Source organism: Alexandromys fortis, unplaced genomic scaffold (assembly GCF_014885135.2).
Source record: "Alexandromys fortis isolate MF-2015 unplaced genomic scaffold, M_Fortis_MF-2015_v1.1 scaffold_238, whole genome shotgun sequence".
In the NCBI taxonomy this organism is placed as follows: domain Eukaryota; kingdom Metazoa; phylum Chordata; class Mammalia; order Rodentia; family Cricetidae; genus Alexandromys; species Alexandromys fortis.
In genome coordinates, this window is record NW_026068126.1 from 1,281,593 (window position 1) to 1,306,712 (window position 25,120).

The 25,120-nt window shown below is 44.1% G+C and overlaps 1 protein-coding gene and 1 pseudogene across 5 annotated transcripts in view; both read left to right on the plus strand.

The window, feature by feature from the left end:
* Nucleotides 1-24,440, plus strand: part of Bfar (bifunctional apoptosis regulator) — a 33,889-nt gene extending 9,449 nt beyond the window's left edge. For 3 of the 5 annotated variants that reach the window (XM_050125787.1, XM_050125789.1, XM_050125790.1), the window contains exons 2-8: nt 3,860-4,181; nt 7,904-8,108; nt 9,296-9,465; nt 12,732-12,876; nt 15,998-16,171; nt 17,967-18,169; nt 20,922-24,440. In XM_050125787.1, coding sequence (XP_049981744.1) covers nt 3,931-4,181; nt 7,904-8,108; nt 9,296-9,465; nt 12,732-12,876; nt 15,998-16,171; nt 17,967-18,169; nt 20,922-21,114 — 1,341 coding nt within the window. In that variant the 5' untranslated portion in view covers nt 3,860-3,930 and the 3' untranslated portion in view covers nt 21,115-24,440. Of the gene's footprint in view, nt 1-1,075; nt 1,204-3,859; nt 4,182-7,903; nt 8,109-9,295; nt 9,466-12,731; nt 12,877-15,997; nt 16,172-17,966; nt 18,170-20,921 lie in introns of all 5 variants that reach the window. The other 2 variants (XM_050125788.1, XM_050125791.1) reach the window with 2 other exon arrangements.
* Nucleotides 9,660-12,723, plus strand: LOC126490691 (high mobility group protein B1-like; annotated as a pseudogene).
* Nucleotides 24,441-25,120: the final 680 nt, after the last annotated feature.

The following is a 25,120-nucleotide window of genomic DNA, read 5'->3' on the forward strand; positions in this document are numbered from 1 at the left end:
TTAAAACCAACTATTAGGGCATGTGTTACTTGGTAACCCCTGTAAGCTTTTTGGTTTAGAGTCTTTGTGCTTTTGAGGGGTTTTGTTTTGTTTTTCTTTGAGACAGGGTCTCTCTGTGTAAACCGCCTTGAGTGTCTTGGAACTCACTCTGTAGACACCTCCTTGTCAGATCACCTGCTTCTGTCTTCCAAGTGCTGGGATTAGAGGTGTGTGCTGCCGCTGCCACGCCACAACAGGCTTTTTGTTTTGTTTCTTTTTGTTTTGTTTTCTTAATAGCTTTCTGAGTTGTTGAACAAGAAGTTAGGTGTAGTACAGAATAGGTCCTCCAAAGCCTGCCACAGAGACAGCGGACGGCAGGCTCAGCTGATGCTTTTCTCAGCCTGCCCTTGTCTTGCCCAACATAATTTAAAGCAGTCTAAGTTAGGGCAACAAGTCAACATCTAAAGGAGCTGACCTCTGACCTTCTCCAGAAGAGTCTTTTTGGAATTGGAAAATATAGTGACTAGGATGCTTTTCTGCTTAGTAATGGAGGAGCCAGTTTTTCCGTCTGCAGGAGTCCACTACCATTCTGTTCTTACTGGCATCCCTGACCTTTGCTTCACTTGGTCTGGGCACATTAATCTTTATTTGGTAGTCGTGAGAGCTGGGTGGATCCTGAAGTGTTCTGCCAGTGTCTGTAGTGGTGTCTGTACTAGAACTTCCCTCCCGATGTTCTCTGAAACACCTTGCTCATCCCAGCAGTTGCTTATCTAATAGTTGGAGTTCATGCATCAGATAGTGTCAAATCCATACAATTGTAGTAGCACTGTGGTGTGAACTAGATGATGAAGGAGGAAATCAGGCCTTTGAGCTGATACTTACACTTCATTGGAATAGTTTCTCTATGATGGCAGTCTTTAAATCCATAATTTCCCCCCTTAGGTTATACAAAGTAGTAACAGACCATGATTTCAACTGTTTGTTCGTTTTGTTGCTGTATTGTTATTGCAGGTATTTGAGACTTAAGAATGGAGATAGGGTCTTTTTTTCTTTTCTTTTTTTATAAATAGTGTTGTCTCTGCTTGTATGCCTGCAGGCCAGAAGAGGGCTCCAGATCTCATTACAGATGGTTGTGAGCCACCATGTGGTTACTGGGAGTTGAACTCAGTACCTCTGGAAGAGTAATCAGTGCTCTTCCTGCTGAACCATCTCTCCAACCCCTAGGTAGGGTCTTACTGTGAACCTACCTGAGCTAGAACTCATTGTGTCAATCATGGTGTCCACTTGTCTTTGCCTTCTTAGTGCTAGGATTAAAGGCATGAACTACCAAGCCGGGCATAAATATATTTTTTTTTAATTTTATTGTATGTGCTTTGTTGTGAGGGTATCAGATTCCCTGGAACTAAGTTCTAGATAGGTGTGAGCTGCCACGTGGGTGCTGGGAATTGAACCTGGGTCCTCTGGAAGAGCAGCCAGTGTTTTTAACCACTGAGTCATCTCTCCAGCCCCATAAACATTCTTAAACCTAGATTAAATGATTTCTTACTTGGTAAATTTACTTAAATTATTGCATTAAGTTGGTCATGGTGGCAAGGCCTATAATTCACCACTTGGGAGGCTGAGATAGGAGGATTGCCATCACTTCAGGGTCAGCCTACAGAGAGAGACCATGTCTCAGTGACAGAGCTTGCTTTGTCTGTGTCCTGTATAACCTGAAGTAAACTTTAATCTTCAACACACCCCTTCCGTGATGGTCTCCCTTACTGTCTGTGGTCCTAGAAGCAATGAAATCAAATGGCCATAGATAGAACTTGTCATCTGTCTGTTTTACCACCGTTTCCTTGCCTTCATGCCCCATACCCTGAAGGCATAGCCACAGGATGAAGTAACCACCAATCAGTACGAACTGGCAACAAGATGGCAGATGGAGTGCTCCTGAAACAACAGACAGCAGACAAAGCCTCAGATACTTGAGGAGAGGGAGCCTCGCCAATGAGCATATACCATGCCTAAAACAAACCCCTCCGCAGAACTGGGGATAGCTCCAGTTTTCATTTTGGGAAGGTAGGGGCAGGCTTAAATGGTCTCAATCTGTAGACGAGGCTAGCCTTGAAAGAGCAGCAGTCCTCCTGGCTCAGCTTCCCAGGACTAGGATTGCAGATGTGAACTCCCACACTTCGGTCTTCAGGGGCCTGCAAGAAACAGCTCAGCTGGTAAAATTGCTTGGGCAGTAGGCCTGGCAACCTGTGCTTAACCCCCAGAAACATGCAAAGTGAGAAGAAAGAATCAATGCCACAAAGTTGTTTTCAGACTACCACACATGCACCATAACATAAGCACCCACACACAAGTCAGGAGCAATCAGTAGTAATTGTTTTAAATTAAGTCCAGCTTTTTTTTTTTTTTTTTTTTTTTTTTTTTTTTTTTTTTTTGGAGTTTTTTTTTTTTTTTTTTTTTTTTTTTGGATTTTTCGAGACAGGGTTTCTCCATAGCTTTTCTGTTCCTGTCCTGGAACTAGCTCATGTAGACCAGGCTGACCTCGAACTCACAGAGATCCGCCTGCCTCTGCCTCCCGAGTGCTGGGATTAAAGGCGTGGGGCCTAAGTCCAGCTTTTAAAGAACTTAAAGGGTGTGGGGAGAGGCAAGAGAGTTAGCAGTGACACAGGTGGCGTCAGAAGGGGAGGTGATTGGGTGGTGAAGACACTGTTAGTTCTACTGGATGAGGATAAGATCACTACCACAATTTTGAGACAAATTTGAAGGAAACTTTAAATAAATTCTGGCCAGGATGAAGAACTCTGTCCAGATCCATTCTGGTGTTCCCAGAAAATGGCAGCAAATTACGGTTTACAAAGACAAAGGCAAACTCCCCCCCCCAATGTTACATATTTCCCATCAAGATGTCCACCCAATTTTTTGGACACAGGGACTTGCCTGGAAATCAACTCAGTTAAACTCCTTGGGCAGGGAGGCCCAGGGATCCCTCTTGTCTTTGTTCCCTGGTGGTGGGATTACAAGCCTAAACACCACTGTGCCCAGATTTCCGTTGGTGCAGAGGCTCCAAGCTCAGATATTCATGCTTACATGGCAAGCGCTTTAATGGTCAAGCCATTTTCCTTTCCCCTTAAGTTTAATTTATTTTCTTTCTTTAAATATTTTTTAAGATTTATTTATATATTTTATGTGCGAGTGCTCTACTTGTGTGTATGCCTTCATAACAGAAAAGGGCATCAGATCCTACTATAGATGGCTATAAACCATGCTGGGAAATGAACTCAGGCCCTCTGGAAGGGCAGCCAGTGTTCTTAACCACTGAGCTATCTCTCCAGCCTTTAATCCTGAACTGTTGATCCTCCTGTCTCCACTTCAAAATGTCTTCAAAATGTGGTGAATATCTTTTTGCTGATGGTTTATAAAATGTAAAATCTTATTAATTAAATTTGTCACATTAAAAATCAGAACTTAGGCTTGGAGGGATGGCTCAGCCGTTAAAGGCTAGGCTCACAACCAAAAATCAGAATTCTAGTCCTGGGGTATAGCTCAGTGGTAAAAACACTTGTCTAGAATGCCTTCATTGGCTAAAGCTTAGCACGCTAGGGGCTGGAAACAACAGCTCAGCTGGTAGAGTTTCTGTCTATCATGTATGAAGTCCCCAGCATCCCAGAAACCAGGTGTGGGGTGCACACCTCTGTTCTTAGCATCTTGGAGTTTGTTGAAGCAGGAGGATCTGGAGTTTGAAGCCGGCCTGGATATTAGGACCCTCTCCCCACACCCTCCGCACACCCTAAAATAAAAAGAGAGAGGGAGAGGGAGAAGTATAATCGAATGGCAGCATCTTCCACAACCACTATTCATCCTGTTCTATTGCTTCCTCCTCTAGACTTATGATGCATTATCGCGATGTCCTGATTCTGGAAGTTTCTATGTGTGTGGATCCCAGAATTTACTGAGATGGAGGAGCCTCAGAAAAATGACCTGGACATAACAGGGCAGGAGGAGGAAGGTCCCGGCTCTCAGATTTCTGTTAGCGAGTTTTCCTGCCCTTGCTGTTACGACACCCTGGTTAACCCCACCACCTTGAACTGTGGCCACAGCTTCTGCCGGCACTGCCTAGCTTTATGGTGGATGTCTTCAAAGAAGACAGAGTGTCCAGAATGCAGAGAAAAATGGGAAGGTTTCCCCAAAGTCAACATTCTCCTCAGGTAACCTGTGTGCTGTTGGAAACATGGATGTACCATACGGTTTCTCTGTGGGAGCTGTTGTTTGACAAGGAACAGGCTCAGGGCAGATCATTCTAGGGGTTTGAAACAAAAAAGACGATTCCTTTTCTCACACGTGGCTGTCACCTGCCCTTCTGTTTGGTTTGTTTTCTTTTTAGGCAAGGTCTCACTCAGTGCATCCATCGTACCTGACTGTCATGGGACTGCTGTGTACATCAGGCTGGCCTTAACTCAGAGATCTGCCTGCCTTTTTCTGGGGTTGAAGGTGTGTGCCCATGTGCCCAGCATCGGTCATAACTGTCAGCTTTACTTTACCTGAAGACTAATCCTAGCCAGGCTGTGGTGGTGCACACCTTTAATTCCAGCATTCAGGAGGGAGGCAGAAGCAGGTGGATTTCTGTGAGTTCGAGGCATTCTAGTTTCAGGACAGGCTACAGAGAAACCCTGTCTCAAAAAAACAAAAAGATTCATCTTACCTGGAAAGAGGACTCCTTGATTTTACATAATTGAAAATGAAAAGAGTTTTGTGGGAGTCCAGTAGGGTATTCCATGCATAAAAACACTACTGGCCACTCAAGTTTAAATGCCTGGATCCACGTGATGGAGAGTTGTCCTCCAATCTCCTGCATGTGCCATGGAGAGAAAAATTGAAAGGTTTCCCTAAAGTCAACACGCTTATAAATATATCCACAAATAAATGTAATAACATTATTTTTAGGAAGAGCCCTCTACTCGCCCATACCTAGCTTGGCTGCTGAGCCAGCACTCTTCTCATCAGAGAGCTTCTTAGAGCAGACAGGTGCTGCTGCGGAAGTCCGCTCAGCTGCACTTGGTTACAACACAGCCCTGCACCTAAAGCTCAAGGAAAATCCTGGAAAGATAGAAGAGCTAGAGGGCTAGGGTGCTCGGTGTTAGGTGGTACCCTTGAGACATACAAGAAAGCTACAACTGCAACATCTGAAACCTTTTTTGTTGTAGTTGTTCTTTTGTTTGTGTTGTTGTTTTTGTTTTCAAGACAGGGTTTCTCTGTGTTCTGTGGCTGTCCTGGAACTCAGCTCTGTAAGCCAGGCTGATCTCAAACCCGCAGAGACCCGCCTGCCTCTGCCTCCATAGTCCAGCTTGAATCTGAAACCTTTTTGTCTAAACCAGACCTGAATAAGCACGTGGCCACCTGACAGTTGACATGCCAGTGTGGTTGGGGAGATTTCTGAAGTCCTACCTACCCTTGGATCAAGAACAATCAGTGACTGCCTCTGCCTTCTAAGTGCTGGGATTAAAGGCATGCACCACCACCACCTGTCAGAAGTTATTAATTTAAGGGGAGGAACTGGAGAGGAAGGGAAGGTGAAAATGTTGTAAATTGAGTATTCATATATAAAATTCTAAAAAAAATTAATTACAAAGAAATTCGTTTTTTTAATTTTTATTTTAAAATAAAAATTGGTGTTTTGCTGGCATGTGTGTCTGTATGAGGTGTCAGAGCTTGGAGTTATAATTTTGAGCTGCCATGTGGGTGGTGGGAATTGAACCCAGGTCCTCTGGAGGAGCAGTCAGTGTTCTTAACTGCTGAGCCATCTCTCCAGCCCCCTAGATTTCTTTAAAAAAAAAAAAAAAAAAGGAAAAGAAAATTAACACTTCTGTCAAAAAGTAACTGTATAGCACACTGTTTCCAACTGAACTTCATTTTCCATTTCTGTAAATCTTTATCATAATAGCATAAGTAGTACATTCATATACATTCATATAATTTTAATTTTCTTTGACTTTTTGTTTGTTTGTTTGTTTGTTTTGAGACAGGGTTTCTCTGTAGCTTTGGAGCCTGCCCTGGAATTAGCTCTTGTAGACCAGGCCAGTCTCCAATTCACAGAGATCTGCCTGCCTCTGCCTCCCAAGTGCTGAATTAAAGGTGTGCGCTACCACTGCCCCGCTTCGTTGACTCTTTGAAACAAGGTCTCACTCTGTATCCCAGGCTGGCCTCAGAACCATGGTAACTACTCTATTTGGCCTCCTGAGTGCTGAGGCTATAACCATTAATGGCCATGTCTAGATTATGGCTTGTATTATCTTATTAAGATTCAAAATTCATGATCAAGCTAAAGACCTCTCTATTATGGTTTAAGTAAAAAATGCTGCAGGTCCCCAAGTGGCTGCAGCGGGCTGTGGGTCCCAAGAGCAGCTAGCCCCAGGCAGGGATGGCACAGTTCTCCAAGTGGCTACAGTGGGCCACGAGAGGCAGCAAGTCCCAGGCAGGGAGCTGTGTGGTGTGAGAGACCTTGAAGGGGCAGCCAGTCCCACGCTGCAGGTCTCCATAGGCGGCTAGTCCCGGGTAGGGAGCCACATGGCAAGCAAGAGACAGACAGATAGGCACACCATGCAGAGTGAGTTTGGATATTTATTTAGTGGGTTATGGGGGGGGGGGGGGGGGAAGGAGGAAAGCGGAAAGAGGGGCAGAGAGAGAGAAAGAGAGAAACAGAGGGTGGGGAGAAGAGGAGCTACAGCAGCAGCTACCTCTCTGGGGGACTCAGACTAGAAGCTGAAGATCAGCTTGTCTCTTAAAGGGACAGGACAAACCATTACACTCTCCTCCCCTAAGAACCCTCAGTTAGGACTTAGTTGTGATTTCATTCAGATTTGTAAGACTTTTTGAAGAGGGCTAGAAAGAAAACTCAGGAGCTAAGAGTCCTTGCTGCTGCTTCAGAGGACCTTGTTCGGTTCCCAGCACCCACATGGTACCTCACAACGCCTGTAACTGCAGCTCAGGGATGGTGCCCAGACATACACTCAGGCACACACCCATACAAGGAATGAGTAAATCTGTACAACAAAACAGTGCCATTTGAAGCAGGGCGTGCAGGTACAGGAAGGGAGTTCAGAAGTTCAATCATCCTCTGCTATGTGGGGAATTCAAGACCAGCCTGGGTTGCATGAGACCCTCTTTCAAAAAATAAGAACAAATACTTTTGAATATATGTGCTGACAGAAAAATGCTAGTATTTTCTCACATCAGTGGTATTAGTCCAGCACTGCAATATACTGTTCTCATCCAACATTATGTCCTAAATTATCCAACTTGATACAGAGTGACCCAGTAGGTACATTTATAAAAATACGTAGTATTCTACTATAAGAGTTCAGTATTACAAAAAAAAAAAAAAAAAGAGTTCAGTATTGTATTTCAGGCTCAGCAGCTAATAGTACCTGCCACTCAAACATGATGACCAGAGTTCTATGATAGAAAGTTGTCGTCTAACCTCCACGTAAGCATGACCACACCCAGACACACATCGAACACAAGTGTGCACTTAAGTAAGTACCCAGGCTATCCTGTAACTTTCTGTGTAGACCAAGCTAGCCTGGGTCTCAAAGTTCTGCCCCTAGAGTATTGGGATTAAAGGTGTGCACACTAACACCTAGCAATACGAGTGGGGCCTACTTCAAGGGCTAGGCTGTAGCTCAGTGGTAAAGCACATTGATACTATATATGAGGCCTTAGGTTCAGATTTGATGTAATTATTTCATTTGGCTGTTTCCTTAATGGTGGACACATAGATTGCTCTTCCATTTTTGCTTTTATCATAAAGCAGAACTCTTTGCTTCTCTTCTAGGCATGTATGTAGATTATGAAATGTTTGTATTAGTTGGTGTGGTTTCTGAGTGCTGTGTTTTATCAAACATCTGTTCTATGATTTCTCTTTTCTCTTCAGGGATGCCATTGAAAAGTTATTTCCTGATGCCATTAGAATGCGAATTGAAGACATTCAGCAGAATAATGACATAGTTCAAAGTCTTGCAGCCTTTCAAAAATACGGGAGTGATCAGAGTCCTGTAACTGCCAGCACAGGGCGAGTGAATCAGCAGAGAGGAGGGGGATTCTTCTCCGGAGTACTCACTGCTTTGACTGGTGTGGCAGTAAGTTTGTCTGTGTAATCTGAGCCCTGTGCCACCCACAGTTAGCTCTGAAGTCAGTTCTTCTGATAGCTCTGAAACAGCTGATGGTGTGACTCATCAGAATGGTATTTTATGTTAGTAAGGTACACCAGATGGCGGAGTCCCCCGAAACCAACTAGGAAACTGAGCCCTGTATGTAAAAGCAAAGATCCTTTATTCTGTACAAGTTTGCAAACTCGGACTCTCGGTGTGTCCAACATATTAGAGTGATCAGAGAGCCCCGAGCTTAATTGGGGTTGGGTTTTTATAGTAGCAAAGGTAGGGATGAGGGATTTTTAAGGCTTAGGACCCCTGATTGGCCGACACTTGTCTAGGGGTGTTCTTGTGAAAAGCGATGGGTGTGTGCTGGCAGGTGATTCTATCTACAATGGTTAGAATGTTAGGAATTTTTTTTGGATGGCCTGTTCCTGGGTGATGTCAGCTTATGGCCTTCCCTGGAACCTGGTGCTGCCTGCTATTGCAGCCCATGTGGCCTGGGCCCTATCATGTGTGGCCAGGCTGTGCTGGGCCCCACAAGTAGCAGAGACTAGACAATAGTTGTCTTTAAGTGTTAACTCTGTCCTCCTCCTGACCTGTGCAGTGAGTGACATCATGATGAACCTCATTTTAGAACTGAGGAAAGGGTGGGACCAGAGAGATGACTCACTGAGAGCACTGGTTACTCTTCCAGAGGACCCGGATTCAAGTCCCAGCACCCACATGGCAGCTCATAACTGTCTGTAGCTCCAGTTCCAGGGTATCTGCCACCTTCACACCAATGCATATAAAATAATTTAAATAAATTTTAAAAAATAAAAAGAATTGAGGAGAGGAGCAGAAGACTGAGAAACCAAATCCGTGCTAATGCTAGACTCTTAAGAGCACGTACATCGCTGCCAGTGCAAAGACTTATTGCAATCTTAAAAGGTTTCCCTGTAGAAAAGGCATGTGAGCTAGTGGGGTCAGGACCACAACTGTTCCTCGGCTGTCTGCTGTCTACCCTTTCCAGATCTCTACCCAGCCATGAGATAAACTGCCTCTGAAGACATTGTGTCCTCACTTCACTGTGGCAGAAGCTCCTTCCTTTTCTGTATAGACTTAGTTTTGTTTCTCAGACTCACACCCTCAGAAACTGGCTTTCCCACTTGTGACAGCCTGTCTCCTTTCAGGTCGTCCTGCTTGTGTATCACTGGCGCAGCAGAGAGTCTGAGCATGGCCTCCTGGTGCACAAGGCTGTAGCCAAATGGACAGCAGAAGAAGTTGTCCTCTGGTTAGAACAGCTGGGCCCTTGGGCCTCTCTTTACAGAGAAAGCTTCTTATCTGAAAGAGTAAATGGAAGGTAAGGGGGAAATCTACCACTCCAGACCAGGTATGGTGGTGCCTGCCTTAATCCCAGAGGCAGGTAGAATCTCTGGGAGTTTAAACCCAACCTGGTGTACCTAGCAAGTTCTTAGCCAGCAGGGCTACTTAAAGAAACCTTGTCAAAAACAAAGCAAACAAACAAACAAACTGAATACCTCTGGCACAACAGACATGCTTGTAGGTAACTTTATTGATAAACATTTTATCTGCCACAAATCCTTGTAGAAGTGTATAAACAAGGTTTTGGTTTTTTTGTTTGTTTGTTTGTTTTTTTTTTTTTTTTTGCTCTTTTGGGGCCCCCACTACCCAGCTCCTAAATCAGACAGAGTCTTATTCTTTCTTATGAGTGCCCAACCTTAGCTTGTCTTATTCTAGCCCTCTTATCTTAAATTATTCCATCTGCCTTTTGTCTCTGGGCTTTATCTTTCTCTATACCTTTCTTTACTTCTTACTCGGTGGCTGAAATTGTAACTAAAGTGACTGGCCCCTGGAGTCCTCTCTTCTCCTTCTTTCGCTCCTAGGTCTCTCTTATGTATTCAGTCTGCCTGCCAGCCCCGCCTATCCTTTCATCCTGCCTTGCTATTGGCCGTCCAGCTTTTTAGTAGCCCAATCAGGTGTTTTAGACAGGTAAGTAATGCAACTTCACTGAGCTAAACAAATGCAACATAAAAGAACACTGTTAAACAAATGTTTCACAGCATAAAAAAGTCACACATCTTATTATTCCACAGCAACGTGGCTTTGTGATATCTTCACAGAGATATACAACTGGTCTACCTTTAGAACAGTTTCCTGACTCCCAAAAGAAGATTCTTCCCTTTACTGGTCCATCCTCACTCCTTTCTCCCTCGACAGATACCAGTTATCTTATCCGGAAACGTATTTGCCATAGTTCTTGCATATTAATGTAGTCATGAAATATGTAAAAAATTTTTGTGTGTAGCTTTTTCACTTGGCATAATTTCACACACGAAAAAAGCATCCACCAGATAGAGACAGCGCCGGGGCAAGCGAGAGCCGGACGGGCACTGGGCGACTCTGTGCCTCGCGGACGAAAATCAACTAACCGTGGGCAAAGGAGATCCTAAGAAGCCGAGAGGCAAAATGTCCTCGTATGCATTCTTTGTGCAAACCTGCCGGGAGGAACACAAGAAGAAGCACCCGGATGCTTCTGTCAACTTCTCAGAGTTCTCCAAGAAGTGCTCAGAAAGGTGGAAGACCATGTCTGCTAAAGAAAAGGGGAAATTTGAAGACATGGCCAAGGCTGACAAGGCTCGTTATGAAAGAGAAATGAAAACCTACATCCCCCCCAAAGGGGAGACCAAAAAGAAGTTCAAGGACCCCAATGCACCCAAGAGGCCTCCTTAGGCCTTCTTCTTGTTCTGTTCTGAGTATCGCCCCAAAATCAAAGGAGAACACCCTGGCTTATCCATTTGTGATGTTGCAAAGAAACTGGGAGAGATGTGGAACAACACTGCTGCAGATGACAAGCAGCCCTATGAAAAGAAGGCTGCCAAGCTGAAGGAGAAGTACAAAAAGGATATTGCTGCTTACAGAGCTAAAGGAAAACCCGATGCAGCAAAAAAGGGGGTGGTCAAGGCGGAAAAGAGCAAGAAAAAGAAGGAAGATGATGAGGAAGACGAAGAGGATGAAGAGGAGGAAGAGGAAGATGAGGAAGAAGATGATGATGATGAATAAGTTGGTTCTAGCGCAGTTTTTTTCTTGTCTATAAAGCATTTAACCCCCCTGTACACAATTCACTCCTTTTAAAGAAAAAAAAATTGAAATGTAAAAAAAAAGAAAAAAGCATCCACCAGTACCTTTATCCTGTGTCTGTAAAACATCCTTGTATGGATGGTTAGACCAGATTGTCAGTTTTTCACTTAATGGGCATTTGCGTTGGTTCTGTGTGTGGCTGTTCTGAAGAGTGCTCTAAGATCACTCACATACAAGGCTTTGTATTCTGGGAGCTCTTGGAGAAGAGAGTCCACATCACAGGGTCAATCTGTGTTTCCTGTTCAAAGACATTAACGAGCTGCTTTCCACAGGGGCTGAACCACTTTATATCAGTGATACTTTAATTTCTGTATTACTCCTTATTATGGAGTAGCATTATTTTAAAAACATAATGTAAGACATTATGACATCAAAAGCACGTTTCTTTATGTTGCTACTCCTCTCAGAATATTGCTGTTAATATAGACATAACTTAGCATGGTGGCACACAGTTACTGTCCTAGCACATGGAAGATGAGGGTAGGACGGTCAGAGTTCAAGATCAACCTGAGCTATACATCACAGCCTGTCTCAAAAAAATAATCTTATTACATATCTTTCTAAATCTGAGTGTTGTCTTGTCAGGATGTCCTCTGGGGATCACATAGGGCTTTGAACATGCCAGCTCCTCTCTCTACCATTGAAACTCTCCTCAGCCCTGCCTGGCTTTTTTATGTTTGTACAGTTATATGAATGTGTTGTTGGGGTTTTGATTTGCTTTTGTTTATCTAAGACAGATTTCACAGTGTTTTCCTGACTGACCTTGAGTGTTCACTTCTCCTGCCTTACTCTCCTGTGTAAGGAACCCAGCTTTTTAACTCTATTCCCACTATACGAGGATGTTTTAGTACTGAGTCATTATAGAAATAGATTATTGGGGTTTGGTTTTTTTTTTTTTACATTTTGTCTTGTTTTCTCATTTTATTTGCTTTCTTAGATAGTAATTTTACATTTGTTATTTATTTTTTTGTGTGTGTGATTTTTGTGTCAGCCTTCCAAGTCACCAGTATTAGAGAAGTGTAGTAGTAAGCCCAGCTAAAACAACCACTCTTAATGGAACCTTGTTCGGTTGGATTTCCTTCTAGTTTTCTCCTACACACACCCCTTTAAAAACAAAGTAATATATGCCAACAGGAATCAGAAACTGATAGATCGGAGGCTTCAGAACAAGCACCCTGATGTGCCTAAGGCAAGTCACTTTATTTCTGAAGCCAGTTTCTGGTCTGCACAGTGAGTACAATGCTACTCTGCAGAGTTAAATAGATAGCGACAAGTTTGTGGGAATACTTCCTGCTGGTGACTGGCTGGTAATAAACAAACTGCTCTTGGCAGTCATGGGCACTGCTGCCAGCATTTAACATTCTGCCTTTCCACACAAGACTACATTTGCACACTAAGACAGAATTCAGCGTGCAAGTCTACATCCCGTCTATAATCTCAAGTCATTTCTACGTCTTACCCCTCTAGGTTGCTTTTAACTTTGACAGAGGAAGAATTTTCCAGAGCACCGTACGCCATAGAAAACAGTAGCCACAGAAGAGCCATCCTCCTGGAGCTGGAGCGCGTAAGAGCCCTGGGCGTGAAGCCACCCCAGAATCTCTGGGAGTACAAGGTAAACGCTTGTGGGTTTTTTTTTTTTTAATTAATTTATTTATTTATTATATGTACAATATTCTGTCTGTGTGTATGTCTGCAGGCCAGAAGAGGGCACCAGACCCCATTACAGATGGTTGTGAGCCACCATGTGGTTGCTGGGAATTGAACTCAGGACCTTTGGAAGAGCAGGCAATGCTCTTAACCGCTGAGCCGTCTCTCCAACCCCTAAACGCTTGTTTTTAACTGAGGGGGAAAAACGATAGAAAACGACTAGTCATCTTCTTCCTCACTCTGCATTTCAGACACTGAAGTCACGAGTACCGTGGTGCTCGGGGTCACCTTCCTGCAGTGGGTGCTACACAGCCGTCTCAGGCCTCTGTCCCTAATCTCTGGGTGATGTTCACGGGATGCATGGTTGTTTCTCCTTCCCTGGACTTCCCTGCTGGTGACAGCAGCAGCTCTTCTGTTTGCACTGTCACTAGCAGTGCTGCTGCAGGCACTCATACACAGAGACTGTTGACGGCACATGTAGAGGAGTGAGTGGGGTTATTCAGTCACAAATAATACACAGCTTCATCGTACTGTGCTTGATAACTTGATTTTCATTGTGACCATATCAGTTGTTTCTCCTTCAGAGACAGAATGTAATGTATGTTGTACTGAAGAGCAAATATCTGGGATATTAATGCATGCATATTGAAAGAAACAAAACCCTGTAACTCTTAAACATAGAGTGGAAAGTGTTAGTTTGTAGTTCAGAGGGTGGAGATGGGCCAGTCAAGTGACTTTTGTTGTTCTTGTTTTTTTCGGTTTGTTTTGTTTGTTTTTGCTTTTCCAGACAGGGTTTCTCTGTGTTGCTTTGGAGCCTGTCCTGGAACTAGCTCTTGTAGACCAGGCTGGCCTCATACTCACAGAGATCTGCCTGCCTCTGCCTCCCAAGTGCTGGGATTAAGTGTGTGCACCACCACTGCCTCAGACTCCTGAGTGCTGGGTTACAGGCATGTTTCACCAAGTCTGATTGGGGAAGAAAATTGAATGTAATTGGTCATAACAGTCCATTAAAAACAACCTAAAGGAGCCAGGTGGTGGTGCATGCCTTTAATCCCAGCACTTGGGAGACAGGCAGGTGGATCTCTGAATTGAGACCAACCTGGTCTGCAGAGGGAGTTCCAGCACAGCCAGGGCTACACAGAAAAAAAAAAAAAATCTAAGGGTTGCTGTGGAACAATGATCTTGTGGTGTTTTAATAAAACGCTGATTGGCTAGTAGACAGGCAGGGAGTATAGGTGGGGTGACCAGAACTGGAGAATTCTGGGAAGAGGAAAAAGGCTGTGAGTCTGCAGTCATCACCCAGACACAGAGGAAGATGAGAATGCCCCACTGATAAAAGGTACTCGTGGCTGACATAGACAAGAATTATGTGATAATTTAAGATGTAAGAATTAGTTAATAAGAAGCCTGAGCTAATAGACCAACCAGTTTATGATTAAGGTAGACCTCTCTGAGTTTGTTTGGGACAGAACGGCTAAGGGACCAGATGGGACCGAAACCTCTGTCAACAAAGGGTCTGAAGAGAATTGCTCAGTGGGTAGCATGCACTCTGTGCAAACATGAGCTGAGTTCAGATCCCAGCACCCATGGAGAAACAAAGCATCGTGGCTCAGAAACAGGTGGATCCCAAAATCTTATTGGCCAGACAGTGTAGCCAAATTGATAGGGTCTAGGTTCACTGAGAAGCTGTGTCACAAAAATAAGAAAGTAATAGAAGAGGTCACCATTGTCGACCTGTGACCTCTGCACAAGGGGAGAACACCTCCAGACACACAGAAGAAACTTGTGCCCATCATTAGCAACAGTTAAATAATAGACACAGACATACAGATATCCACTGAAAAGAAAGTGACTGTGTGAATAAGGAAGTCACTGGGGTAGATTAGTGAGAGAATATTAACATTCCTACATGGGGCCTGTGTTTAATACTGAGCAGATGGATAGATGGTTGGTTGAGTGATTGCTCTATCAACAGATAGACAAACAGATAGAAACATTTATTTGAGGCAAAATCTCCCTGTTGTCTAGATATGCCTGCCTCAGGCTCCCAAATGCTAGAATTAAGTGCTTTAATCACCATGCTTGACTCTTGTTTGTTTGCTTGAGGCAGGATCTCACCGTGTAACCCTGGCTGTTCTAGAACTCACTATGTAGACCTGGCTGGGCTTGCACTCTGCCTTCCAACTGCTGGGATTTAAAGGCATGTGCCAATATGCCCAGCATCATATTTGACTTCTAAAATTAACTTTTTTCAAAATTTATCCTAAGTTTTTTTTTATAATTTATCCTAATTTTTGAAGAATGTCCCTCAGTTGGAAGTTTGTGCAGTTTGTTGTTTTGGGTTTTGGTTTTTGTATGTGATGATCACAGACAGGGTGGAGTCTACATCAGTGAACAGTCCACCTACCTCCTCTGTAAGTGCCAGGATGATAGGTGTTCAACACCCTGCCGGGCTTGTGGTGTGTCTAATAATACTGTTTATATTTTATTATGCTTATTTCTTTCTGGGTGCGTGTATGTGCATGCAGCTGCTGTGGCACACATGTGGAAGTCAGGACAGTGTACAAATACTGGAAGGAAATCTCCTTCTACCATCTGAGTCCCAGGGATTAAACTGATGTTTTCAGGTTTGGTGGCAAGTCCTTTGTGCACTAAGATATCTTGCCAGCATAATCTCTTTTTTTTTTTTTTTTTAATGTGTTTGAATGTGTGGCCTGCTTCTATGTCTGAGTACGCCAAATGCCCTCAGGGGCCAGAAGAAGGCAATGAATCTCCTGAAGCTGGGTTTAAAGACGTGCACTGTCACACTTAGCTAACCTCCTGGATTTTGGAATACGCTTGGTATGTGGCTTACCCTTGAACTTGTTCTGATACCAAGGCTGGCCTCAGATTCTCCGGCTTCCTGCTGAAATTAGAGCTGTGTGCAATAATGCCCAGCAAGACTGGAACTTTTTACAGTATACCCCAACAAATGGACTCTATAGCACACAAAAGATTAGTGGTAAAAATTGTGGGACATTGAAGGAGGGCAGATGAAGAGCTGGCCACCATGTATGTAATATGGTTCTCTGTCTTGTCCTCTGCAGGCTGTGAACCCAGGCAGGTCTCTGTTCTTGCTGTATGCCCTCAAGAGCTCCCCAAGGCTTGGCTTGCTGTACCTGTACCTGTTTGACTACACAGACTCCTTCTTACCCTTCATCCATACCATCTGCCCCTTGAAAGAAGACAACTCTGGGGAAGACATCCTCACCAAGCTTCTGGTAGGTCTAAATGTTTCCTGGAAAAGATAATTCTACCCTACCTCCATGTCATACAGAACTGGAGACAGTACCCCAGCCTTTTGGTAGCTTGTGAGTAGTGCATGACCCTTTTAGTCTTGAAATACTTTTTTGTAAAAAGCATTGCTTTTGTTGCTAAAGAAGTCATTGAAGGTGCAGAGCATTCTAAGAGATTAGATGTATGGACTTCAAATTTGGCAGAACCCCTGAAGGGTAGTTGTTAGCCTACTACAAAGCATGGTTTGGATCTTCCCTGAAGACCACACCCAGGGTATTATGACTACTGGCATTAGCCAATTGTTTTTATTTTTTATTTTTTCCATATTATGGGTCATTCCCCAATTCCTTTTTACTAGGATGGCTTCTCTGATTCTGCTTGGTCATTTGAGAGTAATGTCCTTTGCTTTGCTACTGTTGGATTAATTAATTCTTATAGTCTGTCTTTTTCAAAAACTGTCATACGTATAGGAATCATGGTTAGTAACCCACACCCATAAATGCTAAAGCAGAATTTTTTTTAATCTATTTATTTATTATGTGTACAGTATTCTCGGTATTCTGTCTCATGTATGCCTGCAGGCCAGAAGAGGGCACCAGATCTCATTACAGATGGTTGTGAGCCACCATGTGGTTGCTGGGAACTGAAGTCAGGACCTCTCTAACCCGGCTAAAGCAGAATTCCCACGTCTCCACAAGCTCCTTTAAAGACAGCAATCAAGTTCCTGCCTACTGATCTTGGTCTTGAATAGAGTTGAAATTGTGCTTTATGGGATATTCCTTTAATCACCCAGTTTCCAGCATTTTTTGGTTTTTTGTTTGTTTGTTTGGTTGGTTGGTTTTTTTTTTTTTTTTTTTTTTGTTTGTTTCTTCAAGACAGGGTTTCTCTGTAGGTTTGGGCCTGTCCTGGAACTAGCTCTTATATACCAGGCTGGCCTCGAACTCACAGAGATCCGCCTGCCTCTGCCCCCCAGGTGCTGGAATTAAAGTCGTGCGCCACCACTGCCAGCTTTTACAGAGAAGCTGTGAAATGTTGTGTTTCCATAAGCACCAGTAGCCCCTGACTGTTCATCAAGCTAACTTTTTGTCTGTTAAAACTGAATTAAAAGTGAAAGTATACACTATCAAGATATCGTTTTCATGACTGGGCAGTGGTGATTGCACGCCTTTAATCCCAACAGTCGGAAGGCAGAGGCAAGTGGAATTTGTGAGTTGGAGGCCAGCCTGGTCTGTAGAGCAAGTTTCAGTCAGTACAGCCAGGGCTACACAGAGAAACCCTTGTCTCAAAAAGAAAGGAAGGAAGGAAAAAGATTTTATTTTATTTTATTTATTTATTTATTTATTTTTTTTTTTTTTTGCTTTTTTGTGTTTTGAGATTCACTGACCTCTGTCACCGTGAATGAGTGCTGAGATGAAAGGCCTTCACCATCAGTGCTTGGCTCCATACCTGGCTTTTATGAAATATGAAAGATTCAAACTCTGGCCCTTGTGCTTGGACAGCATGTGTCCTTAAGCAATGAGCCATTTTTCTAGCCCCATCTTCATTTATTCTAAAAGGAAATATTACAAGTGAGATTGATAGACTAATACTCTATTTTAAGCCATACATATACTTTTATTCCTAGAGCTCTGAACTGAAGCAGGAAAAAAATGTGAGTTCAAGGCCAACTAGAGCTATATGACAAGATGCTGTCTGAAAAAAACTTAGATTGTTAAAGGGATGTATGAGTTGACTTGTGTAAGTCAGTCCTGTGATTGGGACTCTGTGTGTTCTTTCAAGGACCTGAGGGAGCCCACGTGGAGGCAATGGCGAGAATTCCTTGTCAAGTACTCCTTCCTGCCGTACCAGCTGATTGCAGAGTTCGCCTGGGACTGGCTGGAGGTTCACTACTGGACATCACGCTTCCTTATCATCAACGCCATGCTGCTGTCTGTTCTGGAGTTGTTCTCTTTTTGGAAGATCTGGTCCAGAAGTGAGCTAAAGTAAGTGCCTTCCTGTGGGAGATGGTTGGAATAACAGGGGTAGTAAAGAGACACCAGTGATGAAGATCCCCTTTAAAGTGTTTTTCGGACTTGGAGTCGGGGGTGATTCTTTGCTGGAGAGAGATGGCTCAGCAATTCAAAACAAGTGCTGCTCTTGGAGAGGATTGGAGATCAGTCCCTAGCACCCACATCGGGCATCTACAACTGCCTGCCATTCCAACTCCAGGGAATCTGACATCCTCTTCCGGCCTCTGAGGGTACTGCCTTCATGTATAGAAACCCATACATATACACATAATTTAAGTAAATAAATAAAAATAGTTCTAAGAAAATTCTATCTAGACTATTCAGGCTCTGGTTTCACAAATACTCCTTAAGCAGAAAATAAGAAAGTTACCTATGTATAGTAATAGACTACATTATGCATAGTGGTTTGGTTTTGTTCCTGATTTTTTTTTGTTTTTGGTTCCTTTGTTTTATTTTGTTAGAAATTGGGTCTATCTTCGTTAGGTTTCTATTGTTATGATAAAACACCATAAGGAAGCCCAGCTTGGTAGCACACACCTTTAATCCCAGTCCTTGGGAGACAAAGGCAGACAGATCCACATCGTGAGTTCCAGGCTAGACAGCTACAAAGTGGGACCCTGTCTCAAAATAAAAGAATAACTACATAAAAATAAAAACCACCTAAAGCTCTTTACGCTGTGACCAAAGATTGATGTTCTTCACAGAAGAAGGCAGGCACTTGATATAGTGTTGTGTTTTTCTGAGAAGATAACATGCATTCCCCAAGTCAGAAGCTGTGAGAGCGTAACTTAATTCTTTAACTCCCTTCAGAAATCTGGAAACCACGTGACTCAGGCTGGAGAGCAATGGAATCAAATCCCTTAAATAAAAATTTATTTACAATAAAAAAAAAAACCTAAAAACTAAACAAAACAAAGAGCCAGCATAATAGTGCATACTTAGTGTCCAGGCGCTCAGAACAATGTGGACCCCATGCTCACTAATTTTTTGTCAACTTGGTGCAAGCTAGAGATGATGGAACGTCAGTTGAGAAAAGGCCTTTTTTTTTTTTTTTTTAAGATTGCCCTGTAGGAGGGCTGAAGAGGTGGCCCAGCTCTTAAAAGCACTGACTGCTCTTCCTGAGGGCCTGGGTTCAATTCCCATCACCCACATGGCAGCTAGCAACTGTCTAACTAAGTTCTGACACCCATGCACAGACATGCATACACGCAAAACACCAACATATACTATTGCCTCAACCTGGTTATCTCCTGCCTCAGGGTTCTAAGTAGCTGGGACTATAAGCATGCACTATTGTGCCTGGCTCTTTGTGGTCATTGGTTTTATTTTGAGACCCCCTGCTTTGTGGCTCTATCTAGCCTGGAACTCACTGTGTAGACCAAGCTCCTAAAGATCTGTCTGCCTCTGTCTCCTAAGGACTGGGATTAAAGGTATGTGCCACCAGGCTTGGCAAGTGCTAATTTTTTTTTGTTTTTGCTCGTGAGTGTGTGTGTGTGTGTGTGTGTGTGTGTGTGTAGCATCATACCTCATTCCTATTTGATAAGAAACCAGATAATATCTGGGGAGAGGTTTGAAGGATTTTAATAATTGAGGGATAAGTGAAGGAAAAGCAGAGTATTCATAGAATAGAGCGGTATAGTAAAGACCAGAGAGGCATCCTAGGGAATTCTGTAGTGTTCTAGTTCTGCTTTGCCAGCACTTGGGACAATAATAACTTCCCTAGATTGATGTAGGATGAGAGCTTGGTCGTTGAGTAGATCTCGGTGGCAAGTAGCAAGAATCTGCCTAACTGAATTTAATACAAAAGAAATGCCCACCCAGAGTAGAAAGCATGTTTTGGACCCAGAGACCCAAATACTCTTCCTCAGGACTGCCTCCCTCAGGGCCTCCTTGACCATAGGCTGCCCTTCCCTGTGCTACTCAGCTCTTCTTGCACTTCATGGCCTAGGCTGCCCCAAAACTTGCCTAGCAAGGCCAAGAGAAAACAAGCACTTCTTTTCCTGTAACACTTGAAATAGCCTTTATTCTGGTCGGTCCAGCTAGAGTCATGTGCCTACCCCACATGTCACACTGCAGGAGTGTGCTAGGTTTTCATGGCCAAGCTCAAGATGAAGCATGTGTACAAATCAAACCACATGGGGAAAATGCAGGAGGGAGGGGCTGGAAGTATAGCTTAGTTGTAGAACACGCGCTAACGTTCCTCCAGATAGACAAAGCAGGCACAGCCAAAGCAATTCCAGTTGTTTTAGAAAGACTGTTCCAGGCAGACAGGCCACCACACAGTTTCATATTGGTATCCCATCGGTCACAGGATTCCTGACCTTGTAAATAGTTGTAAGACTCTCTCCTGTGTCCTTTATTCATTTAGAGAATGTGTGTATCCATACTCGTGCTCTGTCCCCAGAACAGGCATGATGGCACATGCCTGACCATCCTAGCCTAGGAGGCGAAGGCAGAAAGATGAGAAGTTCAAGGTCATCCTCAGGCACATAGCAAGTTTGAGCCCAGCTTGAGCTACATGAAACTTTGTCTCGGGGGTGGGGGGGTCGGGGGGGAGTACCACAAAGCAGGTAGAGTTGAGGCTGTACCCGTGTGCCCAGAGAACATCCACAGGGACTTGTGCTGGGAGCTGTCGACTGGTAAGGCAGTGTGGGAACAAATGACAGGGCAGACCTCAGTACCCCAGCATGTCCAAGCCCGCCCACCACTCTTCTCTTCTTTTCAGGACTGTGCCCCAAAGGATGTGGAGCCATTTCTGGAAAGTGTCTACGCAGGGGCTCTTCATGGCCATGTTCTGGCCTCTCATTCCACAGTTTGTCTGCAGCTGTCTGTTTTACTGGGCTCTCTACTTCAGCCCGATTATTAACATTGACCTGGTGGTCAAGGAAGTCCGGCGGCTGGAAACCCAAGTGTTATGACCAGCAGCAAGGTCCAGGAGAGCCTGTGAGTCTCCCTGATGTCCAAGCTATGACAGTCAAAGAAGCAGGGGCGTCATTTCTACCATGGTAAAGCAAGGTGCTGCTTCTGTGTGTCAAGGCTTCAGCCAGGTCCCTTCTTCCTCTGTCTCCTGCACCTTGGCAGCTGACTACTACCCAGGTCAGGTGAGATTCGGCAGCCAACAGCCAGTCACTCTTCTTACAGGACTTGGGAGGTTCGGACTACTATGGAATGATGGTCATGGACACAATGTGGAGTGACATGTCAGAAGACCACCACAGGCTGGACGAGGTGGCACACGCCTGCCTTTAATCCCAGCATTTGGGGGGCAGAGGCAGGTGGATCTCAGAGTTCAAGGCTAGAGTGGTCTACAGAATGATTTCCGGAACTGCCAGGGCTACAAAGAAACCCTATTTTGAAAACAACAACAACAGCAACAAAAAGAAGAAGGCCACCAGGGTCTACTAGCCTTAACCTCATGGACTGACAAGCTCCCCAAACTAGGCCTGTTGGGGCCAAGTTTAGGAAAACAAGGATAGGATTTGGTCATAGGCATAGTTACATATACAAAATACAAAGGAAAACCCAGAATTCGGCTTTTTTTTTTTTTAATTGAAATTTTACATACCAATCCCAGTTCCCACTCCTTCCCCTCCTCCTGCTTCCACCACCTTCTCCCTGAAGCCGACCTCTATCTACTCTCAGAGAGGGTAAGGCTTCCCATGAAGAGTCCCCAAAGTCTAGGCAGGTCAAGGCCTTCCCCACTATATCTAGGCTGAGCAAGGTATCCTTCCAAAGAGAATGGGTTCCAAAACGCCAACTCAAGCAGTAAGGATAAATCCTGGCCCCCACCGCCAGTGGCTCCTCAGGCTGCCCCAGCCATACAACTGTCACCTACATTCAGAGGGCCTAGTTTGGTCCTATGCAGGGTCCTATGCTGTCAGGCTAGAGTCTGAGCTCCCATTAGCTCAGGTCAGCTGTTCTGTGTTTATCTTAATCAGTTTCTTAACTGAGGAGTTGGTAGGCTTCAGAGTAAACCTAGAGAAAGCTTCAGGCCGAGAGAGTGATGGCTAGCTGTCTTGTTTCCTGTTGTGGTCATTGGGAATTAATTTTCCTTTCTGTGATGACAGAGCTGAGTGGGACACCCATCAGACTGAGCCAGTCGAGTGACTGAGAGCACTGCTGGGGTTTTGTTTTGAAAACATAATATGCAGGATAAGTACAGTATCGTCTCTGCAAGGAAACATTTGTAAGCTGCTCTTGTGCCGTATAATGTATAGTCTTTATGGTCCTGAAGTTTAGCAGTGGGTACAATTATACCAAGTGCTGCCGTCATAAATATGGAGTTGAGCCAAATGGTGACCAGTGTGGACACAGCAGGTGTAGAGGTGTGAGCTCATCAGCCTTGGCTTTGTGCAAACAAGCTTATATCCAAAGAGAGAGAGAGACTTTGTAATTCATTAACCCTTTATGATTTCAGTTAAAATTTGCATTTGGAAGTTTGGACAATTACTTGAAATAAAAATTATTTCAATTATTTTTATATAAATAAAACCTCTGTAGAGAAATCTGATTCTGAGGAAGTACAAGGAAAATACTACATAGCTTGATGTGTTATGACATAGTCAGGTTGAGTGGGGTGTTTAGCCAGGATGCTGCTTAGTGATATCTCCAATGAAGGAAAAATGTCCTTTCCCAGTTTTCTCATGGAGCTCTAGGGCCACCTGATTTTTGTCTATGTGAGACAGCGACTCTGTGGTTCAGGCACACTGTATTATTTGTGCATTCCTGGACATAACCCTGGAGACTCCTTCCTGTGCTTTTCTTTCTCATGATGAAGTAGATGTTGGCTGACAAAGGTTATTGCACTGGTAGTGACTGTGCTAGGTTCGGTAGTGTCCAGGTTAGACCACAAATAGGCAGCCTCCCAATACACCATTCCCACATGTGGCCTTTCATGCTGACCCCACATGCACCAACACCGTACCTCAAAGATGAGTAATGCCCAGATCTGCTCTGGGAAAAGAGCAACCAGATGGGCTGGTACTCTAGTTTCCGTTAGAGTGAGCATGCTCATATCCAGCACTAAGTGCTTGCTCTAATCTTTGAATCTTCCTACCCTATCAGGGAGGGTTGGGGTTGAGGACTGTGGACCTCCAGACCCTGAATTTCCTGTGACTCCCCCTGCCTTTCAGTGGTGAACAACTTGTTTTCCTGCAGCTGCTCCAAGCATGAGACCCTCAGGAGTTCCTGATGGCAGGGGAATGGTTTCTAGTGGGCTTGCAGCTGAGAATTAGAGGATGGCCATTAGTCATGGAGACCCTATATAAGCTGCCCTGGAACACAATAAAAGAATCATTATTGGCATTCTTGTTTCAAGGATGACCCATGTCTCTGTGTGTGTGTGTGTGTGTGTGTGTGTGTGTTTCAGTCTCGAACCCCTTGCCTGACTCATGAACTGTATCGTAGCACATAGAGCAGACATGCGTTACATGGGGTCATCAAAAGGAAGGTGTCCTTGTGAAACAGACCTCTACAAATCTGAGCACTGTATACATAATAAATATGTTTTTAAAAAAAGTTCAGTTTCCAGCAAGCCCCAATGGCAGGCCAAAGAACCAAAGTCCCAAAGGTCTCTTCCGTGATTCACCTACAGGGGCTATCAAAGGCTCCCCCAAACAGCATCCCTATCTGCCACTGACGACTCTAAGTACCATCAGGTCTGCTAGATCATGGTCCAAGTGGTAGAGCAGCCTGAAACTTTTGCAGAGCCTTCTGTTCTGGGACTTCCCACCCCACGGCTGAACATACAAACACACAGCTAGCAGTTTTCCGAGTCACTTGGAGTATGGGTAGGAATAACACTCAAATGAAGAATGTGCTGTCTTCAAAATCCAGTTAAGCCTACTAAATGTGCTTCTTCCTTGGTGATGGGAGGGGCCGGTGGCAATAACTTACCTTTACCTTAGAAGGAATATCCCAGCGTGCCCTACACCACTGCACTCCTCAGAGTTTCACTGATGTAGAAAGTCCTTGAAGTTTGGTTTCCCATCCTCTGATGCACATATGTGTTACCAATGAGTTCAAAGTTATTGCTACCTCCTAATCACGTTGTCCAAATAGCATAATGTCATCAATATAGTGCACCAGTGTGCACTTAGTGGAAGAGACAGATGATCAAGATCCCTCTAAGTTATGGCATAGGCCTGGAGAGTTAATATAGTCTTGAGGTAAAACTGGAAAGGTAACATTCTGGCCTTGCCAACTGAAAAAATTCATTTTGGTGGCCTTTATGGACAAATACACACACACAAAAAGGCACCTGCTAGTTCAGTATGCACCAGGAGTTGTGTTAATCTACTCAGATAAGGACACCACATCTGGTACAGCAGCTGCAATTGGAATCACTACCTGATTGGGTTTTCAGTAATCAGCTGTCATGATGATCCATCTTCTGCACTGGCCAGATAGGAGAGTTAAAGGGAGATGTGGTGGAATGCACTGTGCCTACATCTTTCAAGACTTTGATGGTGGCACTAATTTTTGTAATTCTTTTGTTTGTTTCTTTTTCAAGACAGGGTTTATCTGTGTAATAGCCATGGCTTTCCTGGAACTCATTTTGTAGACCAACCAGGCTGGCCTCAAACTCACAGAGATCCACCTGCCTGTCTCTGGAATGCTGGGATCAAAGGTGTGCCACCATACCTGACTTACCTTTTTTTTTTTCAGTTCTTTCATTGATGTGATACTGTCTTTGATTCGCTATTTTCTCTACTAGAGACAACTCCATTGGCTTCCACTCTGCCTTTCCAGCTATGAGAAGTCTGCCAACTTCTAAGTGTCTCTATCCCAATTATACATCCTGGGACTTGGGAAATAATCACAGAATGAGTTCAGGGACCCACTGGACCTAGCATGACTCTGTTCATCACCTGACCTCCGAAAGCTCCTACTGTACGTGGAGGGCCACAGTGTATCTTTGAATCT